The 26263-nt window shown below is 34.0% G+C and overlaps 1 protein-coding gene across 8 annotated transcripts in view; it reads right to left on the bottom strand.

Moving 5' to 3' along the window:
- Window positions 1–26263, bottom strand: part of LOC125270772 (bromodomain adjacent to zinc finger domain protein 2B) — a 114206-nt gene that overhangs the window by 14265 nt on the left and 73678 nt on the right. For 4 of the 8 annotated variants that reach the window (XM_048194696.1, XM_048194701.1, XM_048194698.1 and 1 more), the window contains exons 8-27: window positions 23958–24308; window positions 22846–23335; window positions 20732–21001; window positions 19996–20050; window positions 18232–18340; window positions 18042–18143; window positions 16674–16887; window positions 16409–16501; window positions 16275–16336; window positions 16034–16099; window positions 11242–11307; window positions 10494–10538; window positions 10223–10255; window positions 5807–5872; window positions 5456–5596; window positions 5043–5297; window positions 3242–3465; window positions 1370–1444; window positions 880–1111; window positions 449–511 (exon numbers count right to left, since the gene is read on the bottom strand). In XM_048194696.1, the coding sequence (XP_048050653.1) occupies window positions 449–511; window positions 880–1111; window positions 1370–1444; window positions 3242–3465; window positions 5043–5297; window positions 5456–5596; window positions 5807–5872; window positions 10223–10255; window positions 10494–10538; window positions 11242–11307; window positions 16034–16099; window positions 16275–16336; window positions 16409–16501; window positions 16674–16887; window positions 18042–18143; window positions 18232–18340; window positions 19996–20050; window positions 20732–21001; window positions 22846–23335; window positions 23958–24308 (3012 nt within the window). The remainder of the gene's footprint in view (window positions 1–448; window positions 512–879; window positions 1112–1369; window positions 1445–3241; window positions 3466–5042; window positions 5298–5455; window positions 5597–5806; window positions 5873–10222; window positions 10256–10493; window positions 10539–11241; window positions 11308–16033; window positions 16100–16274; window positions 16337–16408; window positions 16502–16673; window positions 16888–18041; window positions 18144–18231; window positions 18341–19995; window positions 20051–20731; window positions 21002–22845; window positions 23336–23957; window positions 24309–26263) is intronic. The other 4 variants (XM_048194699.1, XM_048194703.1, XM_048194700.1 and 1 more) reach the window with 2 other exon arrangements.

Below are 26263 nucleotides of genomic sequence, written 5' to 3'. Positions count from 1 at the left end.
TGGAACATCATGTGTGTGATGTTCCATTTGTTGCTGCACTAGAGTTAGTTGGGACAAATGTAACAGTGTCTCATGTGTTAGGCTGATGTAACAATATACGGTAAAATCCCCGATAATAGGGGTGTAACAATACATTGTTGTATGGAGATATCGCAATATACCCAAAATCATGTACTCACCCTTGTGTCGTTTCAAATCTACACGATTTTTGCTCAACTTCCACAATGAATTTTAACATAAATTAAGATATTTTTTATGAAATCTGAGAGATTTCTGTCCCTCCATTTAAAGTACATTCCTCTAAAAGATCCAAAACATGTCAAAGGCATTGTAAAAATAATCAATTGAGCAGTCTAAACAATTTTCAAACTTTTTACCCCTAAGCACAGAATTAAAGTACTTTGCAATATATCAGGGCCTTATGATCCTCTTGCTGATGCTCATTTACCTTGCCAAGCTTCTCAATCTGTCTTTCCAGCTCCTCAATGCTTGTGGATTGATCACCTTCATCCTGCAAAAAGCAGCTATTAATATACCGTAACAAATTAACCAACACTGAGAGTACTGCATAGTACTAAAACAGTGGTTTCTGTTAAGAGTAAAGAATGAAAACAAGAAGCTCTGTTTTAATTACGGAAAATACTGGAGGAAATATCTTCTTAGGAAATATCTTATATCTTCTTGTGTAGGAAAAATGGGGGTCCTTTGAGGTTTTTTACTATGGAAACATAGTATAACTTTTAGAAAAAATACTGTGAAAAAAGGGTATTTACTTAAACTAAACTGAAAAATTACTCATTCTGAAGATCTGACTTCAAATAGATTTATATTTATGCATATAATAATAATAAAAATAATAATGGCACATTCTGAGTCTACCTCATCTTCACACGCCTCGGCTTTCTTCCCTTTCTTCCCACCAAAATCATCTTCGTCTTCATCCTCCTCTCCCTGTTCATCGCTGTCATCATCTTCCTCATCATCATCATCACTCTCCCCTCCTTTGCGCTTGCGTTTACGGCCGTTCGCAGGCGTACCGACGGCGTGACCCTCCTCTCCTCCGACACCGCTTTCCCGCTTTCCCGTCCTCTTAGCGTAGATGCTCCTCAGTCTGTACAACAAAACATCATAATCACATTATATCTAGATTTGCATTTCCTGAAGGTATATCACTGAAATTTCAGGTGAGTGTTGATTTCTATTCTGTACAAATTAAATGCTGCAGCAGTAAAATTAAATTCTGTTTTTCTAAATAGTTTTTAAATATTCAACCATAGGGTGAGTGAAATGTGATTGCAATAAAGTATCTTTATTTTTGTCATCATAAAATAATGCGTGTTTATGTGATGGGTGTAAACGGGTGTCTTACTTCCGCAGGTTCCCCTCAATCACCCATTTGTCTCGTCGCATGTTGGTCATGTTGTCAATATTTTTGTCAATCTCACTGTGCAAAGACAACAAAGAATATAAAATTGTATGCATTAAACACAACAAAATTATAAGCACCTTCAGAGTTGGGCTATATGACCAAAATCTTGTCTAAATTGTTATTTTATATCACAGTAAAAAGCAGCCAGTAGGCAGGCATTAGGGTTGCAAAATTCCGGGAATTTTCAAAGCTGGAAACTTTCCATGGGAATTAACGGGAATATATGGGAATTAACGGGAATTTATGAGAATAAACAGGGAATTTGCAAAATTGCAGGTTAGCCTATAACAGATGTATTAAATGTAGTTGAAAAAAACATCTTGCAGCATAATTTTGGTTAAAACAACCAGATTTAAAGCAATTGCAGTTGAATTTTTACCCTGACATTCACACAGCACAACATATACTGCAGGGCTATTGAGGCCACACCCCCTGCATGCACTGTGCATTGCCCCAGTCCATAACATACATTTGATCAAAAATACAGAAAAAAAACTGTAATATTGTGAAATATAACTACAATTCAAAATAACGGTTTTGTATTTTAATGTACATTAAAATATAATTTATTTCTGTGATGCAAAGCTGAATTTTCAGTATCATTACTCCAGTCTTCAGTGTCACATGATCCTTCAGAAATCATTCTTATATGATGATTTGATGCTCAATTATCAATGTTGGAAACAGTTGTGCTGCTTAATATTTTTTATAACCTGTGATACTTTTTCAGGATTCTTTGATGAATAAAAATTTAAAGAACAGCATTTATTTAAAATAGAAATATTTTGTAACAATATACACTACCAGTCAAAATTTTGGGGTCAGTAATTTTTTCCTTTTTTTTTTTTTTAATTAATTAATAAATTAATACTTTTATTCAGCAAGGATGTGTGAAATTGATAAAAAGTGATATTAAATTGATATTGTTACAAAAGATTTCTATTTTAAATAAATTCTGTTCTTTTTAACTTTTTATTCATCAATGAATCCTAAAAAAAAAAAAAGTATTACAGGTTCCAAAAAATATTAAGCAGCACAACTGTTTCCAACTTTGACAGTAACTGAGTATCAAATCAGCATATTAGAATGATTTCTGAAGGATCATGTGACACTGAAATAAATAACACATAACAACTGCTGCAATAAAAATATTTATTTTACATATTTACTAAATTAGAATTAATTGAATGCGAAAAAGAAATTTCATGTTATGACCAAACAAAATGTTTATATTTATGTTTGTATATGATACATTTTATATAAATATTATACATTTATATAAATTTCCCAAAATTTCCAATTAATTCCCATAAATTCCTGTTAATTCCCATAAATTTCCATAAATTCCCGTAAATTCTTGTTAAGTTTCCAAATTGGAATATTTCCAAAATTTCCCCGGTTAAGTTCCTGTGGAAAGTTTCCAGAAAGTTTCCAGAAATTTCCCGGAAACTTTCCACCCCTTTGCAACCCTAGCAGGCATTATGCAAATGTGAAACATGGTGATGTAGCTAAGTCACAGAAATAATGGCAGGACGTTTTCTGTTGAACAGATCCACTCTATTTGGCGTAGACTTTACATGCACAAATAACCATATTACACACTAAGGTAAAAAAAAATCAAATCAGAAAAAGCATAATAGTTCTTTCAGTCTTTCGACTTCAAAATTGTATGTGTTACTTGCCATTTCTTTGTAATTATTTGCAAAATTTACTAGCAATTTATGAGTGAAAATTGTTTTTACATCAATTTTTTTGTCAATATCAGTTTTACAACCATAAGCATGCAGATCTAATGAAGTGAGATGAGCGCACCTGACCACAGTCTTGCTGCAGGACAGCTCATTGACCAGGAAGGCCAGTATAGCGGCTTTCTGAGAGGGCGTGTGGGCCTGGAAAGCTTTGGTCTTCAAGCTCTCGGCCAGCGGCGCCAACTCGGTCTGTCCACAGTGAGCTTCCATATAGATCTGTAGCACCTCGGAAACATTGTCCCGGTTCAAGCCAACGTTAGTCACGTGGTCTCCCAGTGCCGTCTTAGCCTGGAATGTTCCCAAACAAAAGAACAAAGTGATACAATGAGGAATTTGGTGTGACAAAGGCTGCAAGACTGAATTATCAAGGTAATTGAAAGGCACGGTTAATTTAGGAGTTTCTTAGGGGGAGCAAAAGGCTTTTTATTAAGACTGTCAACGCATGCGAGATTAGCACAGAAAATCTGCTGAGGAGCTGAACTGAATTCTTGCTCTTTGTTGGAAATATTGAGCTTGAAGCCACAAAGAAAACCACGCTTAAAGAAGAGCAGCAGGACTGATCGTGAGTGATGAATACAGACTTTTACATTTATACTGTGCTGATTTTACTACATCCGAATAAGAAAATATTTCGACATACAGTAGTGGCTGAAAGTGATGTCTGGAGGGGGTATTTGTTTTTAATGACCCTACAAGTTCAATTAAACCATCAAAATATGAAGAAAATTGAATATTTTTTAAATATGAGGAGGAAAAAATGCATAGAAAAACAAAAAGCTTACAAGAAAAAGCATACATTGACTACAGCATAATCAGTTATTAATATTTGATTGGTTCTCTCTTGTTTTGCACAATTTGTCATGTTTCATTGTGCTTTATAAATACATTGAAATTTGTGTTATTATCACAAATAAAACAATTGACTCCAAACACAACTATGCAAACTGCTTACAAAATCTTTAACACATTTCGAATAGCATTTAAATAAAGGGTGAAGATGTGAATTTTCCTAGGCTGGACATCACTTTTGGCCACTACTGTAAAATAAATAAATAAAATGACAAAATATGTGATCAAATCATGTTGATTAATGATCAAAAACGGTGTCTATTAATACTAATAAAAGCTGAACATTTATTAATGACAGAAATAACACAAAATATGCTTTTTACTGTTTAATTGTAATTTTCATTTTTTAAAGTGTAATAAAAAGTGAAAATAAAAAAATAAAAAAATAGTATTGTTAATATAAAGATAAATATAATCTAAATATTAGTCACAAGTGTATGGTGCAATAAATGGTTTTCCATATGTCTTTAATGTGGAAATATATATTTATATATTATTATCATCAATTACCATTAAATAAATGTAAATACAATTAAAATAAATAAAAATATTTAAATAAATAAATAGAAAAATAACCAATTCATGAACAATTTCAGGTCACTGATTACTGCTTTACTTATTGCAAAAGTAAATAAAAGTAATTATATTAAAATAAATAAAAAAATAATTTAAAATGTAAGGTTATTTCCCATTAATTACTGGTTTTCTTTTTATAAACGTAAAAATATTTATATATATCAAAATAATATATTTTTATATAATAAATAAAATATTTCATTAACAATTTCAGGCCGTTTTCCATTGATTACTGCTTTGTTTTTTGTAAATGACAAGTAAATAAATAAAAGCAAATTTGTGTTTCTCATGTTCTCAAAAACCTTCTGATCTAAAGTCTTCTGCTTAAATGCTTGAAATTACACAACACTTGTGCGGCAAACATGTGAACTCATTCAATACCAGGAGTGTTCAGAGCAGAAATCCAGACAAATATAAGCATATAACCGCTCTCCTCTCACCCTGTGTCCTGGAGGCAGTCCCGGGTCACACACCGCAGCAGACAGCATCCGCACCAGCAGGTCTTGGATGAAGCCCATGCTGTCACCCACGTTCAACAGCCCAGCCTGCAGCGCGCCGAGTGACGGCATGTCGGCACTGAGGTCAAACCCCAGGACCTTTCCAAAACAGCGCAGGAACTGCATCACCATTAGACAGTCTGAGAAACATCCGCCCGGCAACACCAGACCCGCTATCCGTGACAGCGCTGGCAGAGGCTGCACGTGGATGAAATTATTTTAAAAAGTGCATGTAATCATCTCAAGACTCATCTCTTTTCCTAGTTTTTATGATTGTATGCGTATGTGGTGCTAATACACTAATAATGCACAAATGAGTTTGCTTGTGCATAAAAAGGCTTTTCTGTGTGATTCACCTTCAGGTCCGACAGACACATGTCTTCATTGGGTTTGTTCAACTCTTTGGCCATTTCCAGCTCAAGCCGCCTGAGCTCCAGCTTGCGCTCCTTGTTCAGTCGTTTCTCATCTCGTTTCTCTCGTTTCAGGCGCTCCTTCTCCTGCAGAAACATTTTTGAAGAGATGAACCTTGTGTGCCATCATGGAGACAGTCTATGTGATTGAGTGGAAGAAGGATCAGAGGAGAAAGAGAGAGGACGAGATGGAGCAATGTAATGGGAGGAAAAATGTAATGGGAGGCAAAAGGAAGGAGAATGGAAAGGAGGGGTAAAACAGAATGATGAACTGATAAAAGGAGCTGTATCACACACCTCAGCTTTCTTCCGGGCCTCCATCGCCTTCATCAACATCACATGCTGCCGACGCCTCTCTCGCTCCTACAGCAAACACTGAGACATTAGAGAACGAGAGAAGAAACAAAACTACACAGGAAAGAGCCAAAGAACAAACAAAAGAAGAAAACAAAATAACCAAAATAATGAATTATAAAAATTATTAAAATAAGATGCAATGAAAGAAGGAACAAATAAAATTATGAAAAAAATAAGTGAACAAACAAAACAAGGTAGAAAAAGGTAGAAAAAATAAAAACAAAAAATTAAAGAACAATGAATGAATTAGCAAGAAAACAAAAGAATGAAATCACACAAAATAAAACAAAAACAAAAATAAAACAAATTAATGAACAAACAAACAAAATTAAATAATGAGACAAAAGACAGAACGAATAGGAAAAACAAAAGACCAAACAAAATAATGAAACAGCAAAAGATCTAAAGAAAACAACAAATTAGAAAGAAAGAACAAAAGAAACAATAAAAGAATGAATGAAAGAACAAACGTAAGAAAGAAAGAAAGAAGAAACGAATTAATGAATGAAAGAACAAAAGAAACAATAAAAGAATGAATGAAAGAACAAATGTAAGAAAAAAAGAAAGAAAGAAAGAACAAAAGAAACAAAAGAACGAATGAAAGAAAGAACGAATAAACAAATGAAAGAACGGAAGAACGAAAGAAAGAACAAATGAAAAAAGAACAAACGAAAGAAAGAAAGAAAGAACAAACAAATTAATGAATGAAAGAACAAAAAAGAACAAACGAACAAAAGAAAGAACAAACGAATGAAATGAAGTAATCAAACAAATGAAAGAACAAACGAAAAAGAAAAACGAACAAAAACAAAAGAATGGAAGAACAAAATAAAGAAAGAACAAATGAAAAAAGAACAAACGAAAGAAAGAAAGAACAAACAAACCAACAAATGGAAGAACAAAAGAATGAAAGAAAGAACAAACAAATTAATGAATGAAAGAACAAAAGAAAGAGAACAAACGAACAAAAGAACAAACGAATGAAATAAAGAAGTAATCAAACAAATGAAAGAACAAACGAAAGAGAAAAACGAACATACAAATAAAAGAATGGAAGAACAAAATAAAGAACAAATGAAAGAAAGAAAGAAACAAACCAACGAATAGAAGAACAAAATAATGAAAGAAAGAACAAACAAATTAATGAATGAAAGAACAAAAGAAAGAGAACAAACGAACAAAAGAAAGAACAAACGAATGAAATAAAGTAGTAATCAAACAAATGAAAGAACAAACGAAAGAAAGAAAAGCGAACAAACAAACAAAAGAATGGTAGAACAAAAGAAAGAAAGAACAAATGAAAGAAAGAAAGAGAAAGAAACGAACAAAGAACAAAAACGAAAAATTAAAGATACAAAATGAAAAAAAGAGAAAAACAAACAAAAAAAAAGTGCAAAAAAATAAACAGAACATCAAATAAAAGAAGAAATAAAAACAAAACAGAAAGTGAACAAAATAATACAATACAGAGTGAAGATGAAAGAATATGAATAAATAAAATAAGTCAGAATAAAAGGAAGAACGAAACACATGATGGCAGACGCACTGAACGACGACACTGCAGAAGTGTGAAGGAGACGCAGCAGAGACGAGTCCGTCTGAAGACCCGTTCACACAAGAACCAGAACTATAACCGTACTGATCTAAGATCATTCTAATTAACGGCACAGAGAAACTATATCGTCAGAATCACTTTCAGAATCCATCAGAATCCATCAGAATCCATCGTGCTTTGAAGAGCTCGAGCATTTAAAGCGACAGCGTGGTGTGGATAGAGTTACAGCCATCATTACAGTTATCGTTCTTGTTGTGAACGGGCCTGAAGACCATCACAGATCAGTTGGTCAGTTCCTAAACATCTGGCAGAAAGCTCTGGAGTTATTCCAGGTGTTACAGATTAGGCTTCAGGTTTCTACGGGCAGGACAGACAGGAAGAGACTGAACGAGTCTCAGTATATCAAGATTTAAACAAGACGCAAGAGACTTTAAAGCAGTTAAACAACGATCCAGACAGAAAACTGTTTTCAGCTGCTGAGTGACACTTTATACTTTTCCCATGATCTTTAGGAAATTATTTTATTGTCCTTTTTAAATCTAAAACAACACAGACGCTTCAGGGGCAGGATGTTCTTCAATATCACAAACAAATGAAAACACGCAAGAATCATAATGAATGTTTATGATATTGAGCTGATGATATGAAGCAGCGTGGTGCCGCACGCAATCCAATTTCCACCGGCACAGGTGGAAATCTTGTGACTGATGTCAGTTAACAGATATTTACATTATGACTCCGTTCCAAAACAGTGAGCTGCCTTTTAATGGAGCATCCTAAAAGAAATTAAACCCTCTACGTCTTTCATATAACTCGCACTCCACAAAAAAAAAAGAAAAGAAAAAAAAGAATTGCATTGAACTACTTTTCAGTACTGTATGAGTGTTGTTATATTTAACTAAAACTATTAAAAATGGTTTTCATTAAATGAAATAAATCTGAAAAATAAAATATAAGAAGAAAAATAAATTAGAAATTAGAAGTGTTGCCTTGGCTAATATTTTAATCTGAAGTACTAAAATTACAAAGACTAAAAAAAAAAAAAAAATAAATAAAATAAAAATAAAGCTAAATAGGAATATATAACAAAACTAAAATTAAAATGTAATTTTTGCAAAATCTGAATAAATAAACTAAAAAATGCTGGATTAAAAACAAACCAAGTTGGGTTAAAAATGGACAAACCCAGCGAATGGGTTGTTTTGACCCAGCGGTTGGGTTACATGTTTGCCCAACCTGCTGGGTAGTTTTATTTAACCCAACTAATGTTTAAAAATTACTGTATTGCTTGCTTAAAATGAACCCAAAATATGTTGAAAATAAACATTTATTAATTTGTTTAATAAATGAACATTTATCAATGTTTAATTAATAATAATTAAACAATAAATATGTATTAATTTATTGCTTATTAATAAATGATCACCTTTTGATTATTATTGTTTCCTCTAGTAATTATATGTCTGATTTTTAATTTCCAACCTATTTTGGGTTCATTTTAAGCCAGACATATAGTCATTTTTAAACAATAGTCGAGCAATTATCGTTGGGCAAACATTTAACCCAACCGCTGGGTTTGTCCATTTTTAACCCGACTTGGTTTGTTTTTAACCCAGCATTTTTTAGTGTACTAAAATAGTATATAAATAATGCTAAAATAACACTACTGCATGAACTATATTTAAAATGCACTTATAATTCACTAGAATTTCTCTCATTTTGTTGGATTTTTCAATGCATTATGGGATTTCCTTGACTGTAAACAATATATGCAATGCTGTTAAGAACATCTTAAAGTCCCCCTATAGTCAATCAGTTTTTTTCTTAAAACTCATCTTTGATTACCAAAATGACATATTTAAACATTGTTTCCAGTGAAAAAAAGCCTTAAAATAGCTTGAATGTAACTCTACACCCTTGCCTCATTTAATATACACGGATACTCATAAATATGATAATTAGCCCCGCCTTCACTCACTTGCACGAGCTCAGAGATCCACTCGATCAACTTACTGAGGCAAACGCTGCACAATGATATTGCTTTTTACAAAGTCGTCATTGGACACATAACGGTAATTAATATGATTAGCCTTTTGCTTGACTACATTATCAAACAGCTGCTAATGTGACACAAACCATGTTCCTATTCAGCTGTCTTCTAACAATCAGTATCCTTAGAAATGCTTTGAACACCTCTGAATGTCAGTGGAGAAAGTTCATCATAATATACATCATACACCCGCTATATTGCTAAATTTACCCGATTTTTCAAATCAGCAGAAAAATATACCGGGATAACCTTTTTTTTGAGACTCCCTTGTGCGGTCAGTTAATGTTATGCTAAAGCCCGCTGGCACATTGATGTGATTGGTCACAAGGTAGTTTGTGACGTCAGAAACTTTAAACCAGCGGGTTTGAGACCATCTTTGGTTCACTGCAGTTGTAAAGAGAAAATACTCAGCAATGGTGTTGACTTATGAATTTGCACATGGTTTGTATTAAAGCATATTAAAAACACCACAGAGACATATAAACAACATTAAAACTTGATTTTCACCACAGGGGGACTTTAAAAGGCTTAAGCTTTGTTTCTATGATGCCTTAAAATGCTGCCTAAATAGGCAGCTCACTAGGTTTTGGAAAAGAGCCTATTTCTCTGTCTTTGGCAAGCAGATGAAAGCAGATGCAGGGCGTCATGCAAGAGGAATGTGAGTCCAAGCAGTAAGTTGCATGTGCAACATGGAGCAAAACACCTGAATCAAGCATTTCACAATGAGTTAGATGTTCAAAAGTAAACATACCCATACCATATCTAGTCTATGTCTCTCCAACTCCTGGCAGAGAGAGTTGGCAAAGGCAAGAACAAAAATAAATAAATCAATGTATACAAATCCCCATTAGAGTGATTACCCATAATGCATTTAGAGGAATAGTTGAGCCAAAAAACAACATTCTGACAGATTACACGAAGAAGTTTCATTTTTGGCTCAACGATTCCTTTAAAATAATCATATAAAAGCAGCAGAGACTTGAGGCATTCTTCAGTGAAACGGTGTTTGCATCTGCTCATACCTGGTGCTTCAGGATGATGGCCTGCTGTCTACGGAGCTCCTTCTCCTTCAGACAGAGATAAAAATAAATTACTGCCTTATTTCCATTAGTGAGATGGGTGAGAGAAAGAGATGCAGATGGAGGGGTGTCATAAACCGATAGGATTTTCTCCATTTATTTCTGCAGTATATTGAAACGGCTGGGTTTTGATTGACAGGCGTACCGTCGCGGGGCACCTGAGTGTTAATGTAAAATGAGAAACGGAGTATCGCCGCCGTCTCGGGTCTCACTCAATCTGCTCACAGAAATACACCCAAATGGGTATAAAAACGTGCATTAGTCCAGTTTCAGATTTTTGTTTTTTATTAAGGCACATTTTTTGTACCCATAATGTTTCTAATCATATAAAAATCAAACATTTTCAACTGAATCATTTGAAAACTGAAATCTCAAACGTAACAATTATTTCTGTTATCTATAAAATCAAACCACCAATAAGGTGCATTTTTGTTACGAGTAACGTAATATCTGACCCTGCACTGTTCTGACTGTATTTTTAAGTTAATCCAATTAGGAAACCATGGGAGAAAACATGGAATGACGTGAACAGGTTTGAAATAAATGGTAAATTTAAACCAATGGCTGGGTTAGTTGATCCAAACATGGGTTAAAACAACCCAGCATTTTTTAGAGTGAGATACTGAGATAAAATGTTTGCAGTTAACAATTCAGTAAATCAATAAAATGCATTAATTACTAAAATAAAAACCTTTATTCGTTTTTCAGCTTCTAGTATTTTGGCGTTGGCAGCCTCTTCCTTCTTTCTTCTTTTAGCCTGTGAACATAAACAGAACTTATAGCACTTAATACATAATACAATATTAATTTAACATAAGAAATTATTTGACATGAGTTATATATCTTCACCAGTAAGTGTTTAACAACGTAGTACAGTATGAACTAAAGAATGTGAATAAATAAATAAATAAATAAATAATAATATATATATATATATATATATATATATATATATATATATATATATATATATATATATATATATATATATATATATATATATATATATATATATATATATATATTTTTTTTTTCCCTCCAGATTTCTGATGACATTTGATAGACATACCATATTTTTGTGTTTGTTTTTGTTTTTTTGTTTTTTTTACTGAAATGGCTTAAAAGGATGATTTTGTCCCATTCAGAGTAAACATCATTTTTAAATCAAAGTGTCATTATAGAGAAGCAGATTTAATAGTATAAGAAGTAAAATACAATCTAGAAAAAAATCTAGTGAAAATAATCAAGATAAATTTTTAATGTCGGCAACCAACCCTCGAGACAACTTCATATTCATTACTAGATAGTCGATTAAAAAACACTCAAAGCTTTCTGTATTAGACTGTTGAACTCTTCTTGGAAGAAGCGACTGATTAATATTACAAGCTTGTGCTTCAATCAAGATGACAATCACTTTTATCCCAGTAAATTAAAATGGGAAAAACACAAGCAGGGCTTTAAAAGTACCTTAAACTCTGAAAGAATAAATTAAATTCACATTAAAATTATTGCAGTAGTCACTCTGTCGAAGGCAGTTAGGGTTCATTAACTGACCGTGTTATAGTCAACATGCTAACTGCTTGTCCTAACATGTGAATGATTAATGTGGATGCTTTAGAAGGAATATTAGTGCCACTGCCTGTGACAAAATCCAGTGGTGACATGTGAGTCTTTATGCTTTACCTGATTAAAGTTCAGTTTGTTTGTTTATTTTTTAATGCCATGCCAGCTTCTGTGGCTATTTTCATGGCGAGAAAATTTATGGTAAATCTATATCAGGTTTTTTTTCCATTTTTGATAAAAACTCTAAAACTATTAGGGATGCACCGATAGTGATACCAATGTACTTGTACTCGTAAAAAATACCCCCAATACCAAAGACTGATACCTCAATGTGACATAACTGACAGAATGTGTGTCAGTATCCATGGATTCGGTCTTAAAGAGACCGTAGCCTAATTAAATATTTGTCATTAATGTTAATAAAACAACAAAAGCTGTTTAAGGTGCCATCGAGCGTTTTTTTTGATGTAATATAAGTCTAAGATGTCCCCTGAATGTGTCTGTGAAGTTTCAGCTCAAAATACCCCATAGATTTTTTTAAATTAATTTTTTTAACTGCCTATTTTGAGGCATAATTAGAAATGCGCCGATTCAGGCTGCGGCCCCTTTAAATCTCGGACTCTCCGCCCCCTCCTGAGCTCTTGACTCTATCATTGCATAAACAAAGTTCACACAGCTAATATAACCCTCAAAATGGATCTTTACAAAGTGTTCGTCATGCATGCTGCATGCATGCGTCGGATCATGTGAGTATTGTATTTATTTGGATGTTTACATTTGATTCTGAATGAGTTTGAGGCTGTGCTCCGTGGCTAACTGGCTAATGCTACACTGTTGGAGAGATTTATAAAGAATGAAGTTGTGTTTATGAATTATACAGACTGCAAGTGTTTAAAAATGAAAATAGCGACGGCTCTCTTGTCTACGTGAATACAGTAAGAAACGATGGTAACTTTAACCACATTTAACAGTACATTAGCAACATGCTAACGAAACATTTAGAAAGACAATTTACAAATATCACTAAAAATATCATGATATCATGGATCATGTCAGTTATTATTGCTCCATCTGCCATTTTTCGCTATTGTTCTTGCTTGCTTACCTAGTCTGATGATTCAGCAGTGCACAGATCCAGACGTTAATACTGGCTGCCCTTGTGTAATGCCTTGAACATGAGCTGGCATATGCAAATATTGGGGGCGTACATATTAATGATCCCGACTGTTACATAACAGTCAGTGTTATGTTGAGATTCGCCTGTTTTTCAGAGGTCTTTTAAACAAATGAGATTTATATAAGAAGGAGGAAACAATGGAGTTTGAGACTCACTGTATGTCATTTCCATGTACTGAACTCTTGTTATTCAACTATGCCGAGGTAAATTCAATTTTCAATTCGATGGCACCTTTAAATAAATGTATACATGGTAAATAAACCTACTGTATCTGAAGTTTATTTAATTTGTATCTCTATAGTATTTGTTGTATTGTTTGTAATTTGTTTGTAAATTTCTTTTTATATAACAACAATTATATATAAATATTGGTAATTATGCTCTTTGAAGGTTATTGTTCTTTAAGTTTGTGACAAGCACATAAAAATTATTACTTTCTTCATCAGAGTAATAATAAAGAAGCTGTCCTACATTCATTAGTCTCACTGTGTTGTGCTTGGAAAACTGCAACATCACCAAAAAAAAGAAAGAAAGAGAGAGAGAGAGATAAATTAATAAATGTATAGGCATCAGTATCGGTATCAGCTAGTACTAGAAAAAAAGTATCGGTACTCGGTCCTTAAAAAATGGTATCGGTGCATCCCTAAAAACTATATTTGGTTTAACTTTGTTAAAAATGACTTCAGTAGTGTTTACTGAGTAAAGGTTTCTCACAGCACAATGTGTTAAAAGATATTTCAGGGTTTTGACAGAAAGATCATGTTGGTGAATCTTCTCCTAATACAGAGACAGAGCGCATTTAGGCCACACCCACACCGGGAGGGAAAACAATCCAAGCCTCTCCATTGACTTCGTCTTGCGTGAAGCTGCCTCCTTGTCATTTCTTGCTTATAACAAAAGACAGAACAGTGTCTAAAAGCTGCTGTGTGACAAGGTGTACAGCAAACAAGCTAAAAAACACAGAACTAAGTTTTTATAAGCAACCGAACTGTAAAAGCCAGCCTTTAAGGAGATAAAAGTGGATGCAAGCAATAAAATGTGAAGCATCAGCAGGAAGAATGGATAAATTGTGGGATTCTGACTCTGAGTATGCCTACGTGTGCAGTAAACATTGTCACTGGTAAGTCAAATATCCAAATGTCAGTAACACTTTAGTACAGGGAACACATATAAACTATTAACTACGACTTTTCCCTCAATAAACTCCTAATTTACTGCTTATTAATAGTTAAGGTTTAGGTATTGGGTAGGATTAAGAATGTAGAATAAGGTCATGCAGAATAAGGCATTAATATGTGCTTAATATGTACTAATAAACAGCCAGTATTCTAGTAATATGCATGCTAATAAGCAACTAGTTAAAAGACCCTAAAAATGTATATATTATGTTTCCTTTCGCCGATTACGTTCCCCTCCAGTTGGCGTAGTTCTCAGCGTAATATGACACATTGCGCTCTCTCAATTGCCTCTATCTACTTTTGTGTCCTTAAACGCTTGTTTTTTTGGGGGGGTTGACAGCTTTTAAAAACTTAGTTTTGTGTTTTTTAGCTTGTTTGCTGTACACCCTTTGTTCTGTTTTTTGTTATAAGTCAGAAATGACAAGGAGGCAGCTTCAAGCAATAAAAAAGTCAATGGAGAGGGTTGGACTGTTTTTGTCCCCTGGCTGGCATGCTGTTCAGATTATGATGCATGTCGCTCTTTCTCTATTAAAACTTGTGTGTCATCCTGGAATGGCCTATTTGACAAAGGGAATAAACAATCTGTTCCCATCAGTTTGAAAATTGACAGAGACTTCTTCTGATTAAAGTTCAGACACACCTCATTTATTATTACTACTACTTCCCACACTTCAAAATAACCATAAAGTCATCAAAATAGATGACAAAGCTGGCAATCACTTTCCACTTAATTTCAAATAGTTTTTAAACTAAGATGTTAGTTTTGCATGTATGCTTAAATATTTAATTTATAATACTTAAGTATTTAATTCTAAATATATGCATATCTAATTTATATTTGTATTATACTATTTTGTATACATACACTTTTAGAAAGCTTGGTAACACTTTATTTTACAGTGTCATTGTTACATATGTTACATGTATTTACTGTAGTAATAACTAGAAATTATGCATAATTACGTGCAATTAACCTTAAACCAAACCCTCATCCTAACCCTAACCCTATAGTAAGTACATGTAGTTAATTGTCATATAATTGCACTGTAATACTGACACCTTAAAATAAAGTGTAACCGAAAGCTTTTTTGGAAAGATATGAAAGAAATTAATACTTATTATTCAGCCAGGGTGCATTAAAGTCATCAAAAGTGACAGTAAAGACATTTATAATGTTACAAAAGCTTCTATGTTAGATAAATGATGTTCTTTTGAATTTTTTTATTCATCAAAGAATCCTGAAAAACATCAAAGCATCAAATCATCATATTAGAATGATTTCTGAAGGATCATGTGACACTGAAGACTGGAGTAATGATGCTGAAAATTCAGCTTTGATCACAGGAATAAATTGCACTTTAAAATATATTCACATAGAAAACAGTTATTTGAAATGTAAGTTTTTGCTGTATTTTGGATCAAATAAATGCAGCCTTGGTGAGCAGAAGAAAATGTAACCAATCTAAAACTTTTGAACAATAGTGTATATACAGTAAATTGTTTTAAATTTACATTTGTATTACATTTATAATATTTTAGTGTATATAAACCTTTTTTATAAGTACCTCCAAAATCTGCCGAGCACGGAGTTCTTTCTCCATACGGACCTGCTGGATTCTCTTGAACTTTTCCTGTGGAAAAAGCCAGGAATGTCAGAGAATGAATTTTCATTGATGAAATGTGAAGCCACAGGCATTTTATGCATCAGTACATAAAAATAAACGTTTATCTGAAGTGTCAAAAGCAACGATGTGCATGCACAAACACAAACGACATGAGAAAGCATTGCATCGGCTGATTTCTGACCTGCTGTTTGAGAATCTTCATTTGTTCCTTGTGTTTCCGCCGCTCTTCCGCTGCCATGATTGCTGGAAGTTCAGAGGAAAATGATTTAGAAAGTGTACTAGAAACCAGAAACATCTTATAAAGCTCAAGCTCACCCTGCTGTCTCCTGGCCTCTTTGGCCGCTCGTGCCAGTGCCTGCTTTTCCAGCTTACGCATCAGCTTCATCTGAGCCGCCTGCCGCGCGATTTCTGCCAGATACGGAAGATCCTTAGAACTAATCCATCATCAGAAACTCTATACAAGTTCAACTGTCCACCTTAAGCTATTTTCCTTGAATGTGCAAGACTTCCGACTCATTATAAATAACTAGAAGAATTGAAATGAAGATTTTTAGAAATGTTTTAGTTTCAGAAGCGGTACCCTGAGCCTCCAGTTTGCGCAGTAGTTTGGCCTCAGAGGTGCTGAGAACATCAGCTTCACTCTCGTCAGGCGCTCGGCCTTTCCTGCGAGAGCGAGCGGGGTCACGGGCAGGACTGTTTAAAGGGTCAAGACTCTTCAGACGACCCCGTCGACCTTCTATCGCTAGGATACGGGGTATGACTTCCTCCTCTTTCAGCAAGCTCCACTGTAACCCCTGACATTGTTTAGAAAATAAATTATTAGGGAAAAATGTATTAATTTTATTGGCTTCTTTTATAATTTTTTTAATTTAATATTTAAAACACTTAAACACAACAGACAACATTGTTCAGAGAATTTTTTTTAAATATACAATTATAAATAATAAATATTATTTTATTATTATTTATTAGTAGTAGTATTTGTAATAGTAGAATAAAACTGATGATGGTGATAATAATAATAATAATAATAATAATAATGAGTAAATTTTTGGCTCATTTTATTATTATTTTTTTTAAATTAAAATTTAAAAACAAACACTTTCACACTACGTAAAACAACATTGTTTAGAGAATAAATCATTTTTTACAATAATAATAATAATAATTATTAGTATTAGTAGTAGTAATAGTAAAAAAATTATAATATCTAAAATAGTTATAAAATAAAAAATAGTATAAAATAGTTATGATATTCATGCATTATTATTATTATTTAGATGGCTTATTTATTATATTTTTTATTTAATATCTAAAACACTAACACAGCAGACAACAACAATGTTCAAAGAATAAATAATTCTTTTTTAAAAATATATAATAAAATAATATTTATTATTTATAATTATATGTATTATTATTAGTAGTAGTAGTAGTAGTAGTTGTTGTAAAAGTAGAGTAAAAAAATAATATCTAAAATTATTTATTATTATTATTTCTTAGATGGCTTATGTTATTATATTTTTTAAATTAATATTTAAAGACTTTAACACCACAGAAAACAACATTGTTTAGAGAATATTTTTAATATTATTATTAATATTAATTTAAATATTAATAATTTAGTAGTAGTAATAACAGTAAAATAAAAATTATAATATCTAAAATAGTTGTTATTCATTTATTATTATCATTATTATTATTATTATTATTATTGCTTAGATTGCTTATTTATTTATTATATTTAAATAAATATTAGATTCTATTAATATTAAAATAACAAATTAGTATTTTATACTTATATTACTTATTTATTTTTATATTAGTATATTTATATTAGTATATTAATATTACTCTAATAAAAAAAAGAAACACACTTAAACTCCACAGATATACAACACTACAATGTTTATTACAGTAAAACTATAATAAACAGTGAAAAAATTACCTGTGGTCCATCTCTGGCTTCATAGAAGTCACCAACCTTTATTTTAGCACTGAAGCTAAAATGATCACGTGTAATGTCGCTTATTCCGTTTCTGGTCAGATACTGTGAGGGGCGAGAACATGAGATTAACAGAAAGGCAGGAGCATCGGTCATGAAGAAGCCCACACCGGTCGAACACAACTTCTCTTGCCTTGGTGACATCAGGGTACTGTCTGAGCCTTCTGCCGCACGGAGCATAGTACGCCACCTCTCCCCGTAAACGTCCAGACACGTTTGTGATGCGCGTCTCTCTCTGCCATCTGCAAACACAAAGAGTTTAATTTCATGCTATAGACTCAAAGTGAACTCATGCATAAATGAAACAACTACAAGTCAGTCATTTGTAGGCTGGGAAGTGGCAGGAAAACCCATTCATTACTTTTTCTATTCCTTTTAGACACTTTAGCATCGCCACGTTTTCAGGTTAGGGTGTTTTATTAGCTGCATTGGCAAAACTTTAGTTTGGGGACAAATTCTCACTGTTAACTATTTGCTAATTAGCATGCATATTACAAGCATATTGGCTGTTTATTAGTGCTTAAAAAGCAAATATTAATGCCTTATTCTGCATGACTATATTCTACATCCCTTAATCCTAAACTTCACCACTACAACAACTATCTTATTAACTATTAATAAGCAGTAAATTAGGAGTTTATTGAGGCAAAAGTCATAGTTAATAGTGAAAATGTGTTCCCCAAGCTATGTAAGAGTGCTGCATCCAGCTTCCAGTTATTTTTAGTCTGTTATGCTGCTTGATATTGCATAATTCAAGTAACGTTTTGTTCTCATCCAATAGCATTAATGCATTCAAATGAAAAACATTACTGAATATTAAGTGTCTTTTAATAGGTTTTAGTGAAAATGTATCAATTCTGTATCAAATGTATCAAACTGTAACTCTATTTCGGAATCTTATAGTTTCTGTTCAAGGAATTTTAAAAAAGAATCTAAATAAATATGATTATATATTTAAAGTCCCCCTGTAGTCAATAAATGTATCCCTTAAATCTCATCTTAGATCACCAAAATTACATATTTAAACATTTTTTCCTTTAAAAAATATTTCATAATGCCTTAAAATAGTTTCAATGTAACTCTACACCCTTGCCTCATTTAGTATACATCGATCTATGAATATGCAAATTAGCCCCGCCTCCACTTGCTCACACCAGTTCAGAGATCCATTTGTTTCTGATCACACTTTGACGTGATTGGTTACGAGGTAACCAGAAACACCAGCGATTTCAAACCGTGTCTTTTTTCATAGCAGTTTTAAAGAGAAAATACTCTGCAATGATGTTGACTTATGAATTTGCACATGGTTTGTCTTAAAGCATATTAAAAACAGCACAGACATATAAACAACATTAAAAACTTGATTTTCACCACAGAGGGAGTTTAATATGATTAATATGATTACATATTGTAAGTTATTGCCGCCTCAGATGGCTTTATTGTGTTTTTTTTTTACATGTAACTTGTAAATGACAAGTCAAAGCACATTGCCCAAAACGTTTTCTCTCTCTCTAAAGAGAAGCAGCTGCAGCAGATGAAAGGCTGTTGATGATCTTGTTTGTGGATTCTTGCATTGCTGTGGCAATAACAAACCTCTGTACTCAAGGGGGCGATAGAGTGTCCTTCAAATGTCTGTCGTTAAACCAGATGAGCTGTTGCTAAATGGAAGCTGCTTTAAACATGCTGACTTTAACTAACTTGCTCAGAGATTCTCTTCAAACTGTAGAAGACAGTTTACAATAACGCATCTAGTAGATTGACACATACAGCATTCACACATGCATAGTTAGAAACAAATTCTGTGTTAAAAGCAAGTTTGTTCTGGGCCTGCAAATGTGTGACAGCACTAATCAAAAGAAACGAATGGTCAGTGTATGGCTTTAAAGTCACGTCTCACCCATATTCTAGAGGTTTGCGTAGTGCACTCTCATCTGTGACTCTTCTCCTTTTCCCTAGGGACATGGTAGATAAGCAATATAAATGACAAAAACATATACTTGTTGCTTTAAAGTCAAAATGAACTCATTTAATCCAGATTAGATTTTCATATGAAAAATATAAACAGGCTTAAGTGCGCCACATCCTGTTTCCTGAAGGAATTTAGAGTCAGCTGAATGACACTGGCAGGGCGCATCCTCATTTTCACCTCACAAACATACATTCTTCTTTGCTCATAATTTTGTTATGCAAGTAGTTTTTGTCTTTCTTTCTTCAGTTGAAAAGAAATTATGGCCGATTGTTTCTCTAGATAAGACTCTTATTCCTCGTCTGGGATCATGTAGAGCTCTTTGAAGCTGCACTGAAACTGACATTTGGACCTTCAACCCGTTGAACCCCAGTGAAGTCCACTATATGGAGAAAAATCCTGGAATGTTTTCCTCAAAAAATCTTAATTTCTTTTCAACTGAAGAAAGACATAAACATCTTGGATGACATGGGGATGAGTAAATTATCAGGAAAATTGAATTCTGTGTCAATTTTAAGTGAACTAATCCATTAATTTAATTAAGACAAGATGAAAAATATAAATCACAATATCAATTTAAGCAAACTGACAAAAATATGACAACAAAAAACAAGTATTACATTGTTTTTTTGTGGATAAATGTCACAATTCGAACAATTTACAATACCTGGGGGTGCGGACACACTGTGAGATGAGAAAGATGGGCTGTGATTGGCTGAATTCCCAGAGTTGTTCACAATGGTTGGTGTGGCTGTGACAGGTGTTTTATGAACCTGTAGATTGAGAGGGGCGGGGCTAGTGCTGTGGGAGGAGTCTAGTACAGACGCTGAGGAACTGGTGAGTTTGAGTGGCGTTCTGTCCATTTCTAAATCTGTGTCCATCTCTTCATCTTTGCCATTCTCATCATCAGAATCACTGTCTAAATTGCTGTCAGAATCTGCAGCAGAGAAAACAACATGAGAGTGTACGTGAGGTGACAAGAGGGGTTATGCGAACAAAATGCTGAGTTTTGCCATTCATTTAATTCTTACCCCACCCTAAAATAACATTAAAACAGAGCACGATTTAAGAACTCTTTTTGAGTTCTTGTTTTTAATGTTGATAACATATTGCAATTTTTCCACACGATTGCACGTGACATTGATTTTATCAGTTCAACAAAAAAAGGGTAATATTAGGTGATAAACATTTTAAATGCAGTATTGTCAGTATTGTTTGCTCAATTTTGCAACGGAATAATAGTTCCAACGAAAGCCACAGAAGAACTGAGAGTCAATGATTCAATGAGCCATTCATAATGCAGCCACTTGCTTTGTTACTGAATGAATGAATGACTCAATGACTCACTCACTAAGACTTACCGCCACCTACTGGTGGTTTTAGTTTAATATTAAAAAGTATCACTTAGTTTTTACCATCAATGCATATTTTTCTATTGAATCTTTTTATTTAAAACATAATTTATTTTAAAAAGGTATTTACAAAGGTAAAAAAATACACTGGAAAATCAATTTAAAGGGGTAACTATTGTCCCTTAAAGGTGCAATATGTAAGATTTCTGTTCCGTCGCTAGAGGCATATTCAAAACAAAGGCGTAGCTTGATGACGGCAAGTTTGAGCGCTGAATCTTGGGACATGTGGTCTTCACATCATCACAGTCGGTGGAAATAATCAGGATAGGACTCGGGAAGAAATCATGTTCATGGATGCGATTATTAACGTTACTGTAGTATGAAGCAGAGCAGGAGCGAGTGTTGTGGAGCTGAACGAGGAGCTGGAGTGATTGATCAATGCGCCTCACGAGCAGCGGGACTTTTATTATGACACAGTCGCCGGCGCCGCTTATGCTTTTCCGGTCATGAGTATGAGGTAACGCAGCTCTGTTTATCATATTAGATACATTTGAGAGTGCTGAAAATGATGTTATAACGTTACTCTGTGCGTTCGCTCGGCGGCTGCTGTGAGACACTGTTACACACTGCAGTAAGATAGATCGATTTTACAATATCATATTTAATGCTGGATGGCTTGTGTTGATAAATGACATGCAATTAATTTTAAAATGTATCGTATGATGGAGAAAATGCTGTATTACTGTTGCTAAAAATAAAGCTGCATCTGATTATGCTATGTTAGCTACTTCACAAAATAGTGTTTTTCTCTGAGGCATGGTAAAGCATGAGACTCGCAAAAAATCAAGAAAATTAGATTTAAACAATAAGACTAAACGTGTTGAGCTATATAACAATAATTAGTGTTCTGTCTATAAATATATCAAAACAGCTGTTCCCTTGTCTATTAAAACATGTAAATATTAAAGCGTCTTTGGTGTTTCCATGGTTTCTACTAAATAAAACCAGAAACCGAGGGTAACGCGGGTATGACGCAATTGACAGGCGACTCCTCACACGTCCCGGAGCCTTGGTTAAAATTGCAATTTTCCCACAATTTACAAATAGTTGCAAACATTTGGGATATTGTAAGTACTCAAGTGAAAAAAATATATATAACACTGGCCTAGTGGTTTTTGGATATTTTACTGCAAAAATCTTACATATTGCACCTTTAATGTAAAAGGTGTAACTGCAGTCTAAGTGCAAGAGAGGGTGTACGCAGAAAGATGTTAAATGCTTCAGGGGGTACTCCACTCTAAAAAAGTTTGAGAACCACTGCTGTAGAGGTTAAGCAAAAATTCCTGACATGACCTCTATAAATATATGTTTATAATATACAGTATATATGTAATATATGTAAGTATATGTGATTAAACTTCACGCTGACCTGAGAGACTGTCGTTTGAAATGTCATTTTCATCCTCATCCTCCATTAATGAGTCATCAGAGTCTTTATTGTCGGGGAGGTCAGACTCCGCCCCCCTGAACCTGAAGTTCTCCACCAATGACGGCCTCTCTCTCTTCACCATCCTCTGTGTCATTTTACAGCCCTTCCCTCGGCCTGCTCTCAGAGTCGGACCAGGTGAGGTAGCGGTCTGATCCGTCTCTCTGGCCGCCGTGGTGGTGAGGTTGATGGGGGTGTTGTATGCGGGGCTGGTGGCAGCCAGCAGTGGTTTATCAGGGACGCGTGCGCTCTGGCAGCGATGTTTGGTAATCAGGGCCAGAGGAGCGTCCTGCACTGCGCTGGGATGGTGGTTCTCAATAGGAAGAGACGGGAGGATCGGACTGTATGGACGTTTCTGGCTGCTCTGTGGTTCCTGTGCATCTCTCAACGGTGGAGGAAAGGCCTGTTTGATCGGCTCCTGAGGTAGTGACGGCTGATGGGACAGAGAGCAATTACTTCATCTGTCAATCATTGTGACTCATTGTTGCCTTCATGCGCACAAATATAGGAACACATATGCAACTAATATATTCAAAACAATATTTAGAATATATTGTTTTTATTATAATGTAGAAGATTGTTTTCATAATAAACAGTCAAGCTGAGAATTGAATTATGCGTATGATATACACTACCGATAAAAAGTGCTCACCATGGCTGTATTTATTTAATCAAATACAGTAAAAATTGTGAAATATTATTATAATTTCAAATGCCTGTTTTCTGTGTGAATATATTGTAAAATTTAATTTATTCCTGTGATCAAAGCTGAATTTTCAGCATCATTACTTCAGTCTTCAGTGTCACATGATCCTTCAGAAATCATTTTAATATGATGATTTGATGCTCAACAAACATTTATTATCATCAATGATGAAAACAGTTTTGCTGCTTTATGATTTACAATAAAAAAAAAAAAAAAAACAGCATTTGAAACATTATAAATGTCACTTTTGATCAATTTAATGCATTTGCTGAATAAAATTATCAATAAAATAAAAATCTCACTGACACCAATCTTTTGATTAGTCATATAGATAAATTTACTTTGTCACCTGTTTGAGTTTGCTGATGTTGATAATGGTCTCGTCGAGGTAATTCTTGCACTTCTTCAGATGGTCCGAATGCAGAGGAGTGGATTTTGAGGAGGGCGGTGTGGGAGAGGAAGACGGAGACAGAGGCTTCGGCGATGGGGTGAGGGAAGGTGGTTTTGGAGAGGAGGAGTGCGAGATGGTTTTCGGAAAGGACAGAGGCAGGTCTTTAGGGGACGGTGCGTCTTGGTTTATGCGCCGCTGTGTGACTAATTCAAGCGGTTTTGCGCTGGCTGCTTGACCTGTAGCCTGGATGACACTGGTTTGTGTGCTGGGCTCCTCCGTGGGCCTGAAGGCCTGGATGTGTGATGGCGGCTGGGACGAGAGTGAAATAATTTATAAGTAAGTTATTAACTTAAAGGATGAGTTCACTTCAGAATTCAAATTTCCTGATAATTTGCTCACCCCCATGTCATTCATATATATATATATATATATATATATATATATATATATATATATATATATATATATATATATATATATATATATACACACACACACACTTTTTAACCACAAATGCTCATCTTGCACTGTTCTGCGATACGCCACGCACTTCTTAATCACGTTAGTAAGGTCACGCGTGACGTAGGCGGAAGTACCACGGTAGGGTGAAAAACGCCATCTTATTTTCTCCCCCAACTTCAAAATCGTCTGACATCATTGTATTTTGTAAAGGCCGTTTGACTTCGTCTTTGGACGTTCGCTTTGTTAACACTGGATCGGCACTTCCGTACTTCAGTATTACGTAGTGCATGGCGCATCGCAGAGCAGTGCAAGATGAGCATTTGTTTTTAAAACGTATCTCATTTTTATTTATTTTTTTAGAAAATGGCTGATGGTTTCTCTAGATAAGACTCTTATTCCTCATCTGGGATCATGTAGAGCTCTTTGAAGCTGCACTGAAACTGTAATTTTGACCTTCAACCCGTTGAACCCCAGTGAAGTCCACTATATGGAGAAAAATCCTGGAATGTTTTCCTCAAAAACCTTCATTTCTTTTCGACTGAAGAAAGAAAGACATGAACATCTTGGATGACATGGGGGTGAGTAAATTATCAGGAAATTTTAATTCTGAAGTGAACTAATCCTTTAATATTAGTTACCTAACATTAAAGGGATATTTCACCCAAAAAAACACAAATGATGATTTTTAACTCCAACCGTTGCCGTCTGTCAGTCAAATAATGGAAGTGAATGGGAACTTGGATCAATAAGAGTCTTAAAACCTTGCATAAACAAATCCAAATTAAACCCTGCGGCTCGTGACGACACATTGATGTCCTAAGACACGAAACGATCGCTTTGTGTGAGAAACCAAACAGTATTTATATAATTTTTTACCTCTAAAACACCACTATGTCCAACTGCGTTCAGCACTCGCTTAGTGAGGTCTGATCGCGCTCTGACAGCGGCAGTGATGTCTCGCGCATAGACTTCAGTGAGTGCTAGACATCACTGCCGCTGTCAGAGCGCGATCAGACCTCACTAAGCGAGTGCTGAACGCAGTTGGACATAGTGGTGTTTTAGAGGTAAAAAATGATATAAATACTGTCGTTTCGTGTCTTAGGACATCAATGTGTCGTCACGAGCCGCAGGGTTTAATTTGGATTTGTTTCTGCAAGGTTTTTCGACTCTTATTGATCCAAGTTCCCATTCACTCCCATTATATGACTGACAGACGGCAACGGTTGGAGTTAAAAATCATCATTTGTGTTCTACTGAAGAAACAAAGTCACCTACATCTTGGATGCCCTGGGGGTAAGCAGATAAAAATCAAATTTTCATTTTTGGGTGAACTATCCCTTTAACTAACAATGAGCAAAACAGTATGAAGTTACAGTATTTCTCTTTTTTAATGTTAGTTAATACTGTTCATGTTAGTTAATACTGTTCATAGTTAGTTCATGTTTTCTCACGTCCATTAAATAATTTTAACAACTTTTGATTTTAATAATGTATTAGTAAATGTTGAAATTAACAACTAAGATTATGTTATGTTATGTTATGATTATGTAATGTTATCAAAATGTAATTGTATTGTAAAGTGTTACCCATTTTTATTTCAGCAGCTTTAATTCAAGTCATTTTATACTTCAGCTTAATTTTATTTCATATATATATATATATATATATATATATATATATATATATATATATATATATATATATATATATATATATATATATATATATATATATATATATATATATATATATATATGCCTTAATTTCAACTAATCAAACACATTTTTTTAAAAGTTTTAGCT

The sequence above is a fragment of the Megalobrama amblycephala genome, linkage group LG6, assembly GCF_018812025.1.
Source record: "Megalobrama amblycephala isolate DHTTF-2021 linkage group LG6, ASM1881202v1, whole genome shotgun sequence".
NCBI lineage: Eukaryota > Metazoa > Chordata > Actinopteri > Cypriniformes > Xenocyprididae > Megalobrama > Megalobrama amblycephala.
The sequence above is the reverse complement of the archived record's forward strand: the minus strand, read 5'-3'. Positions and strand labels throughout refer to the sequence as shown.